Here is a 13,843-nt window from a genome sequence, read left to right on the forward strand (position 1 = left end):
CAATGAACAAAGAAATAATCATGGGGATGAAATCAGTGGACGTAGTATTCTCAAAGTATTTTTTATGACTGATTAAATATGAAATGTATACTTTAGGAAATATTTAGGCTAAAAAACTTTAAATAAATGTCATTATCATTATAAAGCAAAAAATAATGCATCTGGCTAAGTTTCACAGAAATTTATGACATCCAAATAGGGAAACATTTACATAATAAATATGCTACTTATCTCTCTATGAACAGCAATGCTGCAAATGTATTATAGTACTGTGAAAAAGGGCAAAATATATGAAACTTGTACACAAAATTTATATACAATCACACATTGTGCATAAATTTACACACAGCTACTATATGCCATCTAGTGAAATACATCCAAGTGTGAAATTGGTAAGATTTCAATAGCAGATCTACCTAAACTTTTTGGGAGAGATGGGGGGGACAGGCCGGGCAGTACTAAGGGTTACTCTTGGCTCTCTGCTTGGAGGTCACTCCCAAAAGTTATCAGAGCGCCATGAGGTACCAGGGATTAAACCTGAACGTCTGACTTGCAGAAAATATGCTCCAGGATTTTGAGCTACCTCTCCAGCCCTCTGACAAAGTTTTAAGTTGCTGATAGCATGTTCAGATAGGCTCAAATACATTGTCTATACCAAAAAAATTCAAGACGGAATTTATATTCACACCACTGGATAATCCATATGCATTAGAAACCTCTATTGTACAGAGTATATTAAACAAGCAAACAGTGCATGTTTTACACAAGCACATTAAACTGAGTATAAAGGAAAACCTGCTCAAGTAATATTTAATATACATCAATATATCTTAATTGAGAAATCAGGATTTCCTCCCATGCTGGAAAACTGAGGATGTGTTACAGGCTCCACCTTCTCACAGGGAAAAGCCAGGCTGGATTTGGGGTGGCACCGCAACTCAGCAGCGCCTGGCTCACTGGGTCTCCTCTGCCTCATCAGCCCCCTCTCACCAGTCACTTCTTATCTCCACAGACCTAGGTGTCAGAAAACATTTCTTTATTATCCCTTAGACTTAAGCAGTAGGAGAAAAAAAACTCATTTCAAGAGTTTTCTGACTACAAGGATTCAGGAGGACTTAGAGGGGAATAGAAGTTGACACATGAATTCAATTTGTATAAAAGAAAAATGAAATTCTTTTAAAATTGTGAGTATAATGATCTGATCACCTTCTTCTTGAACTCTCTTAAAGGAAATTATCTTCCACAGAGGATTCAACTTATGACACTCCCCTGAACATCTGTAGCACTGTAGCACTGTCCTCCCGTTGGTCATCGATTTGGTTGAGCGGGTACCAGTAATGTCTCCATTGTGAGACTTGTTGTTACTGTTTTTGGAATATCGAATACACCATGGGGAGCTTGTCAGGCTATGCCGTGCAGGCAGGATACTCTCGGTAGCTTGCCGGGCTCTTCGAGGAATTGAACCCAGGTCAGCTGCGTGCAAGGCAAACACACTACCTGCTGTGCTATATCGCTCCAGCCAATCCTGAACATCTAATCTTCTTCTTCTTTTTTTTTTTTTTGAGGGGGGCAGGAACACCCAGCTGTGCTTAGGGCTTATTCCTGGCTCTGCATTCAGGAATTACTCTAGACAGTGCTCAGGGAATCTTATGGGATGCAGAGGAAGAAATCCTGATCGTGTTCAAGTGAGTGCACTACCTCCTGTACTATTGCTGCAATTCTAACTATATAATCTTTGAAAGATAAGTTATGAGGACCAGAGCAATAGTACAGTGAACAGAGTACTTCCTTTGCACATGGCCAACCTGAGTTCCAATCCCCAGCACCCCATATGGTCCCTCAAGCACCGCCAGGAGAAGCACCGCCAGGAGTCAACCCTGAGTCCAGAGCCAGGCGTAAGCCCTGAGCACAGCTGAGTGTGGTTCCAAAACAACAACAATAATGAACAACAAGAATGAAACCAGACTCTTATGATGAAACCAGAACTTCTGCTATTGTCTAATGAACTTGAGCCTTTAAAAGAGTTACCTACATCCAGAGAGATTGTGCTGAGGTTAAAGCTCTTGCCGTGTACACAGCAGACCTCAGGTTCCATCCCTAGCAGCACCTATGGTGGCCAGGAACGATCCCCAAGCATAGCCAGGTGTGACCCACAAACTACATAAAAAATAGACTACATTGTACTTTTAAAATGTAGTGTATAAAAAAAACTATAAAAAGTAAACAACATTGCTCTCAATGACCCCCCCCCTCCCTTTTTGCTTTTTTACTTTCATTTGTAACCCTCCTTTCCTAACTAAAGTCTAGGGGGCAGAATAGAATCTTGAACATCAGTTAAAAAAAAATAAAAGGTGTCCTTTTCTAAGCCTGCAGTATAAGACACTCATATCTTTAGAGCCCTCTAAGAAGTTTTAGTTTCCCCATTTTGTGCAAGGAATCAGATGCCACTGGTCACACAGCCTGAAGAGACAAGCCACCATGTGAATATGAGTTGTTCAAATCCAGAAGCCAGGAAAGGGACCCTTATATTTCCCAGCCCACAGGCATCCCCTGAGCAAAACACGCACAACTATCTATGGCCCAGAATACTGAAAACAAGCCAGAGAGCCGTCTGACTTAGCTTTTCAGTCATCTGTCTGCTCCTCTGCCAAATCTGTTTAAAAGTCTTAGAACGAGGATTTCATTTCTATTATTGTCTCTTTTGTAAGACATTGCTTTGTCTGTTGGTCTGGTCTGGTTGTGGACCATATCCGATGATGCTGAGGGCTTACTCCTGGAGATACTGGGTAGGGATCATTTGCAGTGCTGGGATCTGGGTTTGTCTGCATGTAAAGCAAATGACTTAACCTCTGTATTATCTCTCTGGCCCAATAATGATTTCATGAGTACAGAGGCAGGAATAACTCCTGAGCATCACCACGTGTGCCCAGCACCTCCATCCCAGTGCAAAAAAAAATTCAAATTTTAGTAAGTCATAGTTATATTTTAAGAAATATGGGGAAAGTAATAAAGTTTTTATTTGGCTGTTATAAATTTATTTTTAACATAATGTAGCTTAAATACTATCTGCTTCAACTGATTTTTTGGGTTGTTCAGATGATATCTCCAGTCTCCTTAGACTAACAAAGACTGGACAGCAGCTTCTTTCCCTGAGAATTCAGTTACCTTAGCATTGATTCAATATAGCAAGAGTGCAATTTTAGCTCCCAAGGCATTCCTAAAGAACATCATTAAAGCCTTGTAGCCTCTGAAAAACATTCCTTCTAGAAACTTGAATGCCTCCGAGGAATGGCAGGGTCCTGCCAAGCACTTCATGTTTTCATTTTCCATCCAGTCTGTGCAGAGAACAAATATGCTTTTGAAGTTTGAAGTTTTCAGTTGATATTTGATAACTAACTTCAGCCTGATAAATCAGATTCTGATTATCTGAAGTTAATATTAACTATGTAAAGCTTCTGTTGAGAAGATCAAAAACCTGTTTTATCTAGTTGGTCATGTTCTCAGTGCCACTTGAAAAACACTTTAAGGTTTTATCCTTTCTTTGGCACTAAAATTTGAGATGCAGGTTTTGATAAAAGATGGGGCTAGAGCGATAATACAGTGGGTAAAGTGCTTGCTTTTCACATAGCCAACCCAGTTTGATTCCCAGTACCCCATATGATCCTCCTGAGCCCCACCGGGAGTGATCGATGAGTGCAGAGTCTGGAGTAAGCCCTGAGCACTGCTGGGTGTGGCCTCCAAACAAAATAAACAGAAACACACACACACACACACACACACACACACACACGACAGATTTTAGAATTTGAAGTCCTTTTAAAATGTTAACTGTCATTTTCATGATGCTCTATGTCTTTTATAATGACAGGTAACAGATTATTGTCACCTTTTTAGGTAATGCTCCATCAGGGTTTTGTAAGAACAATAAAAAAAAATATTTATTTAGAGACTTGTGGTTTACAAAGATCTTCCCGTTCTTTGGACTCATTTCCATGCCTACTGGTAGGTAGAACTAGTGTGATTATTTACATTCTTCAGACAGAGTGAGGCTTAGAAACAGAAGGGTAATTAAGTGATAAATGATAGAGCTTGGACTCAATCCAAGGTTCCTGTCACCAAGCCGGACAGTTATCATGAGGAGCTCAGCATCAAATATGCAGTCTCTTCAAGTATGTCTAACTATGTTGCACGATGAAATATATTTCATTCCAATTGAAATACCTTGACCTTAACTTCTACTTTTAAAGTCATGTAATTTTATCAGAACAAAACTTTAAAAATATAAGCATCATGGACTGTGCCTTTGTTGGTTTAAATAGAAGCCACATACCTGGTAAAATGCAATCCTTTCCATTAATCTGTCCTCTGTCTCTTCCACCAAACTCACTGAGGGCAGCGTTGACACAAGAATTTCCAGATCTTTTTCAAGGGTTACATAGTTTTCATCAAATTCTTCCCATTTCTAGAGAATCAAGATAAATAACCAATGAGAGTCCCTTTCTATATTAATTCTAGATAATGACACAATCATAAAAACAAATCGAGATCATCCAAAATGAAAGCACATATTTCTGAAGAATATAACCTCCCCCTCCCCCTCCCACTCCCCCTCAGGTATTTAGTATCTAATGAAAAATAATTCTGCTGTCTTTGAGAAGCTTTGAATAAAAACCTAGTCAGCCTTAATGGATTAGTTGCTTAGTCCACCTAATCAGTAGGGCATAATACAGTATAGCTAAGGTGACACTCAGCAAACATCACTGAGGATATCTGAAAACTTGAAAGAAATGAAGAGGCTGGGACTAGAACCTGGGGTCTCAAGTTCAGGCTATAGAGCTGAGCAAACTTGTGTTTTTTTGTTTTTGTTTTTGTTTTTTTTTGCTTTCTGGGTCACACCCGGCGATGCAGAGGAGTTACACCTGGTTCATGCACTCAGGAATTACTCTTGGCAGTGCTCGGGAGACCATATGGGATGCTGGGAATTGAACCTAGGTTGGCTGCGTGCAAGGCAAACGCCCTACCCGCTGTGCTATTGCTCCAGCCCCAGAGCTGAGCTAACTTTTAAAGCTTCCTTAACAGAAGCTCCTGTTAGGCTACCTCTACCTTCATGCTCCAATGCCTAATCCACTAAACATTATCTCCCACTGCCACCCGACACTACTTATAGCATAACTCTACTGTCTCAGTATAGGCTTATACTTCATTACTACTGCCTTAGTGTAGTTTTCTGTTTCCAGAAAACCCCACAGCACAACAGAGTTCACTTACTGATGCTGAATATAATCTGTTTGACAAACAACCTACTCATTCTCTTGCCACTGAAATAGTGGGTCATCTGACTACCAGAGGTTCTCTTTCTTTCGAATATTAAAAAATATTACTATACAATCATTTTGCTAAGCTAAATAGAAAATTAATTTTGCTAATGCAATACTACTTTTGTTAAATTAATACTAGCACCATATTATAAAGTTGACTATATCCTTGACTTTTATTTATTTTCTTTACAAGCCAAAATCTACTGTTTGAAATGTTCATGGCAAAATTTTATCATGAATGGCCTCCAGTAGCACACCATCCGGGCCAGTCCTTTCTGCTGGGAAATTGGCTTTTAAAGCCACTGACTATTTAACCAAAGGATCTTGTTCAAGATCTCAAAGCACTTTTAACTTTATTCAAAGACAAATTTTAAAATTAAGAGGACAATGCATCATTCTTAATTTATGTATGAGAAATGTTAGCTAGTATTTCATTCAGGAAATAAGTAGTCAGAACTGAAACAGGGTTCCACATTCTGCATTGTTAGTCCCATACATCTTCTACTTAAAGATAACCAGGCACTGTCTTTCAACACATGCGGGGAGGGGGCGGTGTGTAAAGAGCTGAAAATCTGGTATTTCTGGCTGAAGTACAGTTTATGTAATGTAAGTACCTGCAACAAACTCTGAAGCTTGATCCCACACTGGCGCGCCTTTTCTACTAGTGACTGAACTTCTTTTGTTTGTTCTGCCCAAGATGCCTCTTTCTTTTGCAATAAAGAAGGAAGCATTTTGTTGGAGAATGTTTGGATCAACCACATGTCAGCAACAAGCTTCTGGAAAAAAAGCTGTAAATTGGAGAAGAGTTTTTTTTTTTTTTAATTAGTGAAACACCATGAGGTACAGTTATAGACTTACAAATTTTTGTGCTTGAGTTTCAGTTATACAATGATCAAGTACCCATCCCTCCACCAGTGTCCATTTTCCACCACCACGGGTCCCAGAATCCATCCCACCCCCCATCCCACCCTGTCTCTGTGGCAGGGAATTCCCTTTTGTTCTCTCTCTCTCCTTTTGGTGGAGAAGGTTTTAATGTATATGTTTAATCACAAAAGTTAAAAACCCAGTTACTTCAACTTTTTAAATCATTATATTTAATTTTTTGTTTTGGGGCCACACCCAACAGTGCTCAGAGGTTATTCCTGGCTCTGTGCTCAAGGGGTCAGTACTGGGGTGCTTGGGAGACCATAGTTGGTGCCAGGGATTGAACCCAGGTCGCAGGCATTCAAGGGAAGTGTTCTATGTGTAGTACTATTGCTCTGGCCCTATATTTAATTTTAATAAAAATTTTATTAGGTTAGCCATGTAATCAAAAATATGAGAGGGCCAGAGAGAGAAGTAAATGGACTGAGTACAAGCTTGGCATGTAGAAGGCCCAGGCTTATCCCTAGCACTGCACAGTCCCCTGAGTATCTCTGGGAGCAACCTCTGAGCACCACCAGGTAAGGCCCAATACCCACTACCCCTCAGAAAAAGACTGAGAAAAAATATGGCAAATCTCTTAGTCTTTAAACACTAATACCATTTTAACAAGTCACAAGCCATCATAAGTAATACGTTTCATAAAATAGTCCACCCTAAGGAGCAAACATTTTTCATTCTAATCACTAAATCAGTTGTTCTGAGAGGTTATTGTTGTTTTACTTCATACTATGTGTCATACCTGGAGGTACTTAGAGCTACCCAGCTTAGGGGGTCATTCCTAATGTGCTCAGTGCTGAGGATGAAACTGGGGTCAGCAGGGCGCAAAGCAAGTGTCTTAATTCCTGCACTATTCCTGTACTCCAGTCCTTGTGCTGGGTTTTATAAAAACTTTTTTACAAACAGGTAAATAATGAGGCCCAAGCATGTGGGTCAGTGGTAGAGCACATGCCTCTGTGCGTGAGGCCCTGGGTTTGATTCCCATCACAGGCACACAAAGACACAGATGGAGCTGATTAGTTATATGATAATTAAGTTGAATGGATGGATGCATGAGCCCCCAAACCACATTAGTCAATAGCTGGGGCTTCTAAATGCTGACTTTACTTTTACTCAAGAAGATGCTTCACTGTTGCACTGTTCTCAGGTTGTTCGTAGATTTGCTGGAGTGGGCCCAGTAACATCTCCATTGTGAGACTTGTTGTTACTGTGTTTGGCATATGGAATATGTTACAGGTAGCTTGTCAGGCTTTGTCATGCGGGCAAGATACTCTCAGTAGCTTGCCAGGCTCTGCGGGAGAGGCGGAGGAATCGAACCCGGCTCAGCTGGCTTGGCCACACGCAAGGCAAACTCCCTACCGTTGTGCTATTGCTCCAGCCTACAAGATGCTATATAAAAAAAAAAATTAGTGGATGTGGGCTGGAGTGATAGTACAGCAGTAGGGCATTTGCCTTGCACACGGCCAGCCCAGCCGACTGGGTTCAATTCCTCTGCCCCTCTCGGAGAGCCCGGCAAGTTACTGAGAGTATCTTGCCCACATGACAAAGCCTGAAAAGCTACCCGTGACGTATTCGATATGCCAAACACCATTACGATCATGATCACGATCACGACCATACTGTTGTTTGTTGATTGTCTCGAGCAGGACCCAGTAACGTCTCCTTCATCCTAGCCCTGAGATTTTTTTAAAAAGTGCCATATTAAAGGCTCTTTCAGGGTTAGGAGAATGAGACCCATCATTGTTACTGGTATTTGGCATACTGGGTTCACCATGGGGAGTTTGCCAGACTCTGCCATGTGGGCAGGTTACATTTGGTAGCCTGCCATTTTGTCCAAAGTAAGAATGAGATAATAAGATGTAACAATAACAAGTCTCAAAACGGTGATGTTACTGGGCCTACTGGAGCAAATCGATGAACAATGAGAGGACAGTGCAGACAGTGCAGTGCAGTGGTTTATGAAGTTCCTGGTAGAAAAAAAATTTCCCATAATAGTGCCTTTTATTTATTTATTTATTTATTTATTTATTTAACATTTGGGCCACTCCTGGCAGTGCTTAGGACTTGTTCCTGGCGGTGTGTGGGGAACCATATAGATCAGCCTCATGCAAAGCAAATGCCCTACCCACTGTATTACTGCTTGGCCCTTACCGTAAGAATACTTTAAGAACCTTTAGAGAGAAATATTTTCCTTCAGCTGACTTTTTTTCCACTGATAGTAGGCTAACCTGCTAGACATCTGGAGGGAATCTCATGGAGGTTTCATCTCCCAATTACCAAGGAATTGGGGACCTGAGTCACTGAAGATTTAAATTAATATTTATTTCCCCTTTTCCCCTATATTCTTTTTTTTTTTTCTTTTTGGGTCACATCTGGCAATACTCAGGAGTGGCTCTGCACTCAGGAATTACTCCTGGCGGTGCTTGGGGGATCACATGGGATGCTGGGAATCAAACCTGGGTCGGCCACATGCAAGTCAAACATTGTACCCACTTCTGTTCCTTTCCCTGTATTCTTATACAATATTTCCCCTTCTGTTTATTTTAGGCTAAAGTTAACAAAGGCAGGTAGGAGTTTTGACTTATGTAGTGTTAACATCAGCACTTAGACTGCTGCATAATTGTAGTTGGTGATCAGGAGGAAATTTCACTTAATGAAATAAATAGAAAAATGAAAGAATTTCTTGCATAATTATGTGAGGTAGACATTTTATAGATATATCTTTTATTCTCAATTCTCAGGGATTTCCTAATTTCCTTAATTTAATTTCACCAATTAAATGCTCTCAAAGAATGTACCCCAGGACTAGAGAGATAGTATAGCAGGTAGGGTGTGTGCCTTGCATCTGACTGACCTGCATTAGATACCAGGCATTTCATATAGTATCAAGCACCTCCAGGAGCAACTCCTGATTCCAGACTTAGGAGTAAGCCCTGAGCACTGCCAGGTATGGCCCCCAAATAAAAAAACACAAACAAAAAAAGCATGTGTTTCAATTTTAAATGTTGGAAGTACTCCTTGATAAATAAATCTTCTCAATCAACCAACCCCCTATTCCCCCCAAAAAGAAAGAACTGTATTAATGTTCAATCACACAACCATACTTTTGAGTCAGCATGGTTTCTGTTACACAGTGGATACTTTAATAGATGTGTGCTAAAAGAATGAATGCATGCTTTTATATTTCACTAAAGTAAAAAAAAAAAGGATGTTCTCTTTTCATATTCAGAAAAACTTCACGTCTATATAAAGACTATTTGATCCTTATTTTTTACCTTGTGATTTTGTAGTTGAGCCTGTAAGGCGACTTTACTTTTGACTTGTTTCAAATGGTCATAAGCAAGTTTTTCCTTTCCAATATTCACTAGTTCCACCAAGCCTTGAAACAGTGCTTCTTGCTGACTCTCAGAGATGAAAGGGCTGCTGAGCTCTGTGTACCTGGTTCTCAGGATTCCCCACATACTGTCAAGCATATCCTGAAAAGAATGAGTAGATACACACAAATACTTTTATTTGCCATGGAAATAAGCCAAATGAAGAACAAATCCAAGCTCCCTTGGTGGAAAAATAAGTCTAACTCCTAATAATTGTAATAACTCACTGACTAGATATTTTCTACTCAGACATACCTCTAATTTGTAAACATCCTGCAGTAAAACATAAGGGAAATGAAGCATCTCCCCTTCGTCCCTTAGCTTTGACACTCGACCCTCCAAGTGTTGTAGTTCCATGGTGTGTGCATCTGCTTTCTAAGATGAGACAAAACACAAAAAAGTGAAATAATTTCGAACACCAAAGAAGTACGCATATTCATTTTAAAATGCCTTATCTCCGAGTTTCCCCTAGTTTTCTTGTTGGTCCATTGACCAGATCTAAGCATAAAGAAGTCTAGGTATTCACATAGACCCTTAGACTTCTTATTTGCTTTTTTTCTGGGGCAGGGGTCACATCCAGCGGTGCTTAGGCATTACTCCTGGCTACGTGCTCAGGAATTACTCCTGGCAGTGCTTGGGGGACTATATGGGATGCCAGGGATTGAACCCAGGTCGGCCGCATGCAAGGCAAATGCTCTTACCTGCTGTACTATTGCTCTGGCCCTAAACTTCTTGAATTGAATACATCACTCTATTCTGCAGACTGCATTTTTCTCTTAACAGTCTTTTCAATTAGTGAAGACTAACTGGGTCATTTGTTTCATTCATTCATTCATTCATTCATTTTTTGGGGGCAGGGATACATTTGATGTTGCTCATGAACTATTTCTGGCTTGGCAAACAGTGTTCACTCCTGGCAGGTCTCTTATCTGCAAAGTATATGCACCTGTCATTAAGCTTTTTCTCTGGTCTATGTGGGCCCCTTAAACAGACATATACTGCTGGAAGGCTGCACATTCTTTTAGGAGCAGTCTGCTCTTACAGACTTTTAGGCTATTAGAAAATTTTTGTTTCAGGGGCATCCCATAACATTTTTATACATATTTATCTTTACAGGCTGGAGCAATAGCACAGTGGGTTGGGCATTTGCCTTGCAAGTGGGTTTGATTCCTCCATCCCTCTCGGAGAGCCCAGCAAGCTACACAGAGTATCCTGCCCACATGGCAGAGCCTGGCAAGCTACTGTGGCATATTGAATATGCCAAAAACAGTAACAAGTCTCACAATGGAGACGTTTCATGGGATTTCCTAATTTCCTTAATTTAATTTCACCAATTAAATGCTCTCAAAGCATGTACCCCAGGACTAGAGAGATAGTATAGCAGACTAAGTGTAGATTGTAAGTCTACACTTAATATCTGCTGCATCAATGAAGAACATTTAACCCTAAATTGTGTTACTGAGTTGATGATCCCCAGAATCTGTTGAACTACCCAACATTAACCAAGCGGTCAGATGCTTATTTCCTAGCACCCGCATAAACTGTGTCCTGATGACTTGTGACAAAGATCTATGTTGTTTTATCTCACACTCTGTAAAATTCTGCTGTAAGGGTTTTTAAAGGTAAACACAGATTTCACATTTTTATTGATGTCAGTCTTGCCCTGCTCACAGAGGGAAGGTTGAAGAAAACATCCCCAAGATGTGGTCTGGCATTAGTGGGGATTATTTTGATTTTATTACCTGAAGCTGTTCATCAATACTCTGGCCACTAATTTCATTCAAAGACTGTTGTAAAGATATTTTATTCTTGGAAATTTGTTCATATAATCTCTTTACTTCATGCTGGAAACAAACAGGAAAAACAAGAAATTAGCAGGAAATTAGAATCTCCTTTCAGCTCACATTGCCTTGTTATTTTTTTGTTTTTTATTTTGGGCCACACCTGGCGATGCTCAGATGCAATTACTCCTGGCTTTGCACTCAGGAATTAATCCTGGTGGGGCCTGAGGGACCACCAGGGATGCTAGGGATCGCCCTACCCACAGCCCCCTCACTGACTTTTAAAATGTAGTGGTTCTTTAACTTCAGAAATGTTAAACACAAAAACTGAAAAATCTCCACACTGGCACCATCCTGTTGTAAGCAGGACCCAGTTGAGGCAGGCTGTCTATCCTTGGTGGCCTCTTTGAGGGGGCCTGTCTATCTTTTCTTCCTGTGGATTACTTTAAAGCAACTCTGTTATCACAGTTTTTCATTGGTATTCATGTTTTTGAGTACAAGTCAGGCCATCCAAGTCAATGTCAATGCATCTGGTCACAAATCTGCCACAAGGGAAAGGTGAAAAGGATCTTTTTTTTTTTTTTAAGGGCTGGAGTGATAGCACAGAGGGTAGGGCATTAGCCTTGCACATGGCCAACCCAGGTTCGATTCCTCCGTCCCTCTTGGAGAGCCCGGCAAGCTATCGAGAGTACCCTACCCGCACGGCAGAGCCTGGCAATCTCCTCATAGCGTATTTGATATGCCAAAAATAGTAACAACAAGTCTCACAATGGAGACATTTCTGGTGCCTGCTTAAGCAAATTGATGAATTATGGGAGAACAGGACAGGACAGTGGACATTCATCTTTTTAGTATGTATCTCTTAAAGTACTACAAATCAATAATAATCCTTCATTAAGTATCCATACAATGTTCACATTTCTCCAATTACTGACTAGTTCTTATTTCTGGATCCTCTGAATCAGGATCTAAATGTGGGTCAGGAGGTGTCGATGGACCAAGAAGGGTTTTACGTCTCCTATAACCAGCCACTCTCATTATTGCTCTTTTTCAGTGCTTGGATTTGGGGGCTGGGGATGAAGTAAATGCATCATTATTCCTCCAAGTCACTCCCTATGACAGTCTGAACCAACTGCTACCCTGTGGGACATGAGCATCTGCTTTCCTTTGTGACTGTTCACCTGGATTCTGGAGGCAAGATTGTACATCAGTGGTTTGGATTTCTTTTCTTTTGTGGGCTGGAGGGAGGCATAACCAGTGATGCTTAGGAAGCCATGCAGTTTTAGGGAACAAACTCGGGCCTCTTGCTTGTAAAGCATGTGCCCAGTCCCCTGAGGAACCTCTCTAGCCCTCAGGTATGATTTTATGTGCCAGAGTGCTCCCTGAGGGGTATGCAGTTTCATGTGTTTTACCTCAGACAATTCCAGTCACTCTCTGACTAGTCTCACCTCAACTCTGTCCTCAATTCACATTAGGTAAGTGCCAGATGACTTGAACTGAAACCCTAATGGCTCCCTTTTACCTAAAAAGTCTCCTGGGGTACCCTCATCAAACAAATGAAGACACTCCAGGAAAGAAACACGTTCTAGCCATCCTGACAAAGTCATAATCGACACATTTTGGGGTGGGCGTTGGGGTGCCACCCTTTCAAAGGGTTTCCAGCAGCAGAAAAAGCTGAAAGACCTTGACACAATGTCTCCCCACTTCCCTTAGCAATCCCTAGAGTGAAGACTGCCAGGAAGCGTCACTGAGAGGGAGTTGAATGCGGTCAAGCACCTGGGACTGCACCATACCTGAAAGCTGCGCTGGTAGTCGAGACCTGCCTTCAGAGTCTTGCTTTGGTGGACAGCCACCAGCTGTGTGCAATTCAGGTAGTCATGGAGCATATTAAAACACTCACGGAACTGGCTACTGTTCCAGCCTGGCCATGTCATGGCTTTCAGAAGATCCTCCTTTCTGTCAGTCAAAGCTAAGAAGAGTTTTTTCAACTCAAGGGCCAGCGTCTGTGGAGTGAAGAGGAAGAGAGATCCATATGTGAAGGAGCTCTGACCTAGGAGCCTTGGCCTTGGTTTCCCCAGAGGGCAGTGCAGTGGCCAACAACTGGGCTGGCTGGAGTGGCCTACCTCCCAGCGTGCCTGCTGGGCACACATGTCTTCTTGGACAAGCCTAGGGGTCTGCAGCAGCTCCTCTACACTGCCCAGACACTGCCTAAGGGCCAGGAAGAGTTCAAATAATTTGTTATCCAAGTTCATGTAGGTCTCTTCAGGCACATTTTCCTAAATCAGAAGGAGATGAGAGAGAGAGAGAGAGAGAGAGAGAGAGAGAGAGAGAGAGAGAGAGAGAGAGAGAGACCATTAGAACTCCTTGCTTTTGTAAACCTACATTTATTTACTCTGGTTTCTGATTTTGTTTATAACTTACGTTAGATTTTCTAAAACTAAGTTGTTTT

At 41.2% G+C, this 13,843-nt stretch overlaps 1 protein-coding gene across 2 annotated transcripts in view; it reads right to left on the minus strand.

The window, feature by feature from the left end:
* The window catches only part of SYNE2 (spectrin repeat containing nuclear envelope protein 2), a 301,999-nt gene that overhangs the window by 82,866 nt on the left and 205,290 nt on the right, over positions 1-13,843 (minus strand). For both annotated transcript variants that reach the window (XM_056133152.1, XM_056133154.1), the window contains exons 71-77: positions 13,518-13,670; positions 13,188-13,397; positions 11,356-11,457; positions 9,869-9,988; positions 9,515-9,715; positions 5,933-6,106; positions 4,331-4,462 (exon numbers count right to left, since the gene is read on the minus strand). In XM_056133152.1, the coding sequence (XP_055989127.1) occupies positions 4,331-4,462; positions 5,933-6,106; positions 9,515-9,715; positions 9,869-9,988; positions 11,356-11,457; positions 13,188-13,397; positions 13,518-13,670 (1,092 nt within the window). The remainder of the gene's footprint in view (positions 1-4,330; positions 4,463-5,932; positions 6,107-9,514; positions 9,716-9,868; positions 9,989-11,355; positions 11,458-13,187; positions 13,398-13,517; positions 13,671-13,843) is intronic.

The sequence above is a fragment of the Sorex fumeus genome, unplaced genomic scaffold (genome assembly GCF_029834395.1).
Source record: "Sorex fumeus unplaced genomic scaffold, SorFum_2.1 ptg000098l, whole genome shotgun sequence".
NCBI classification, from domain to species: Eukaryota; Metazoa; Chordata; class Mammalia; order Eulipotyphla; family Soricidae; genus Sorex; species Sorex fumeus.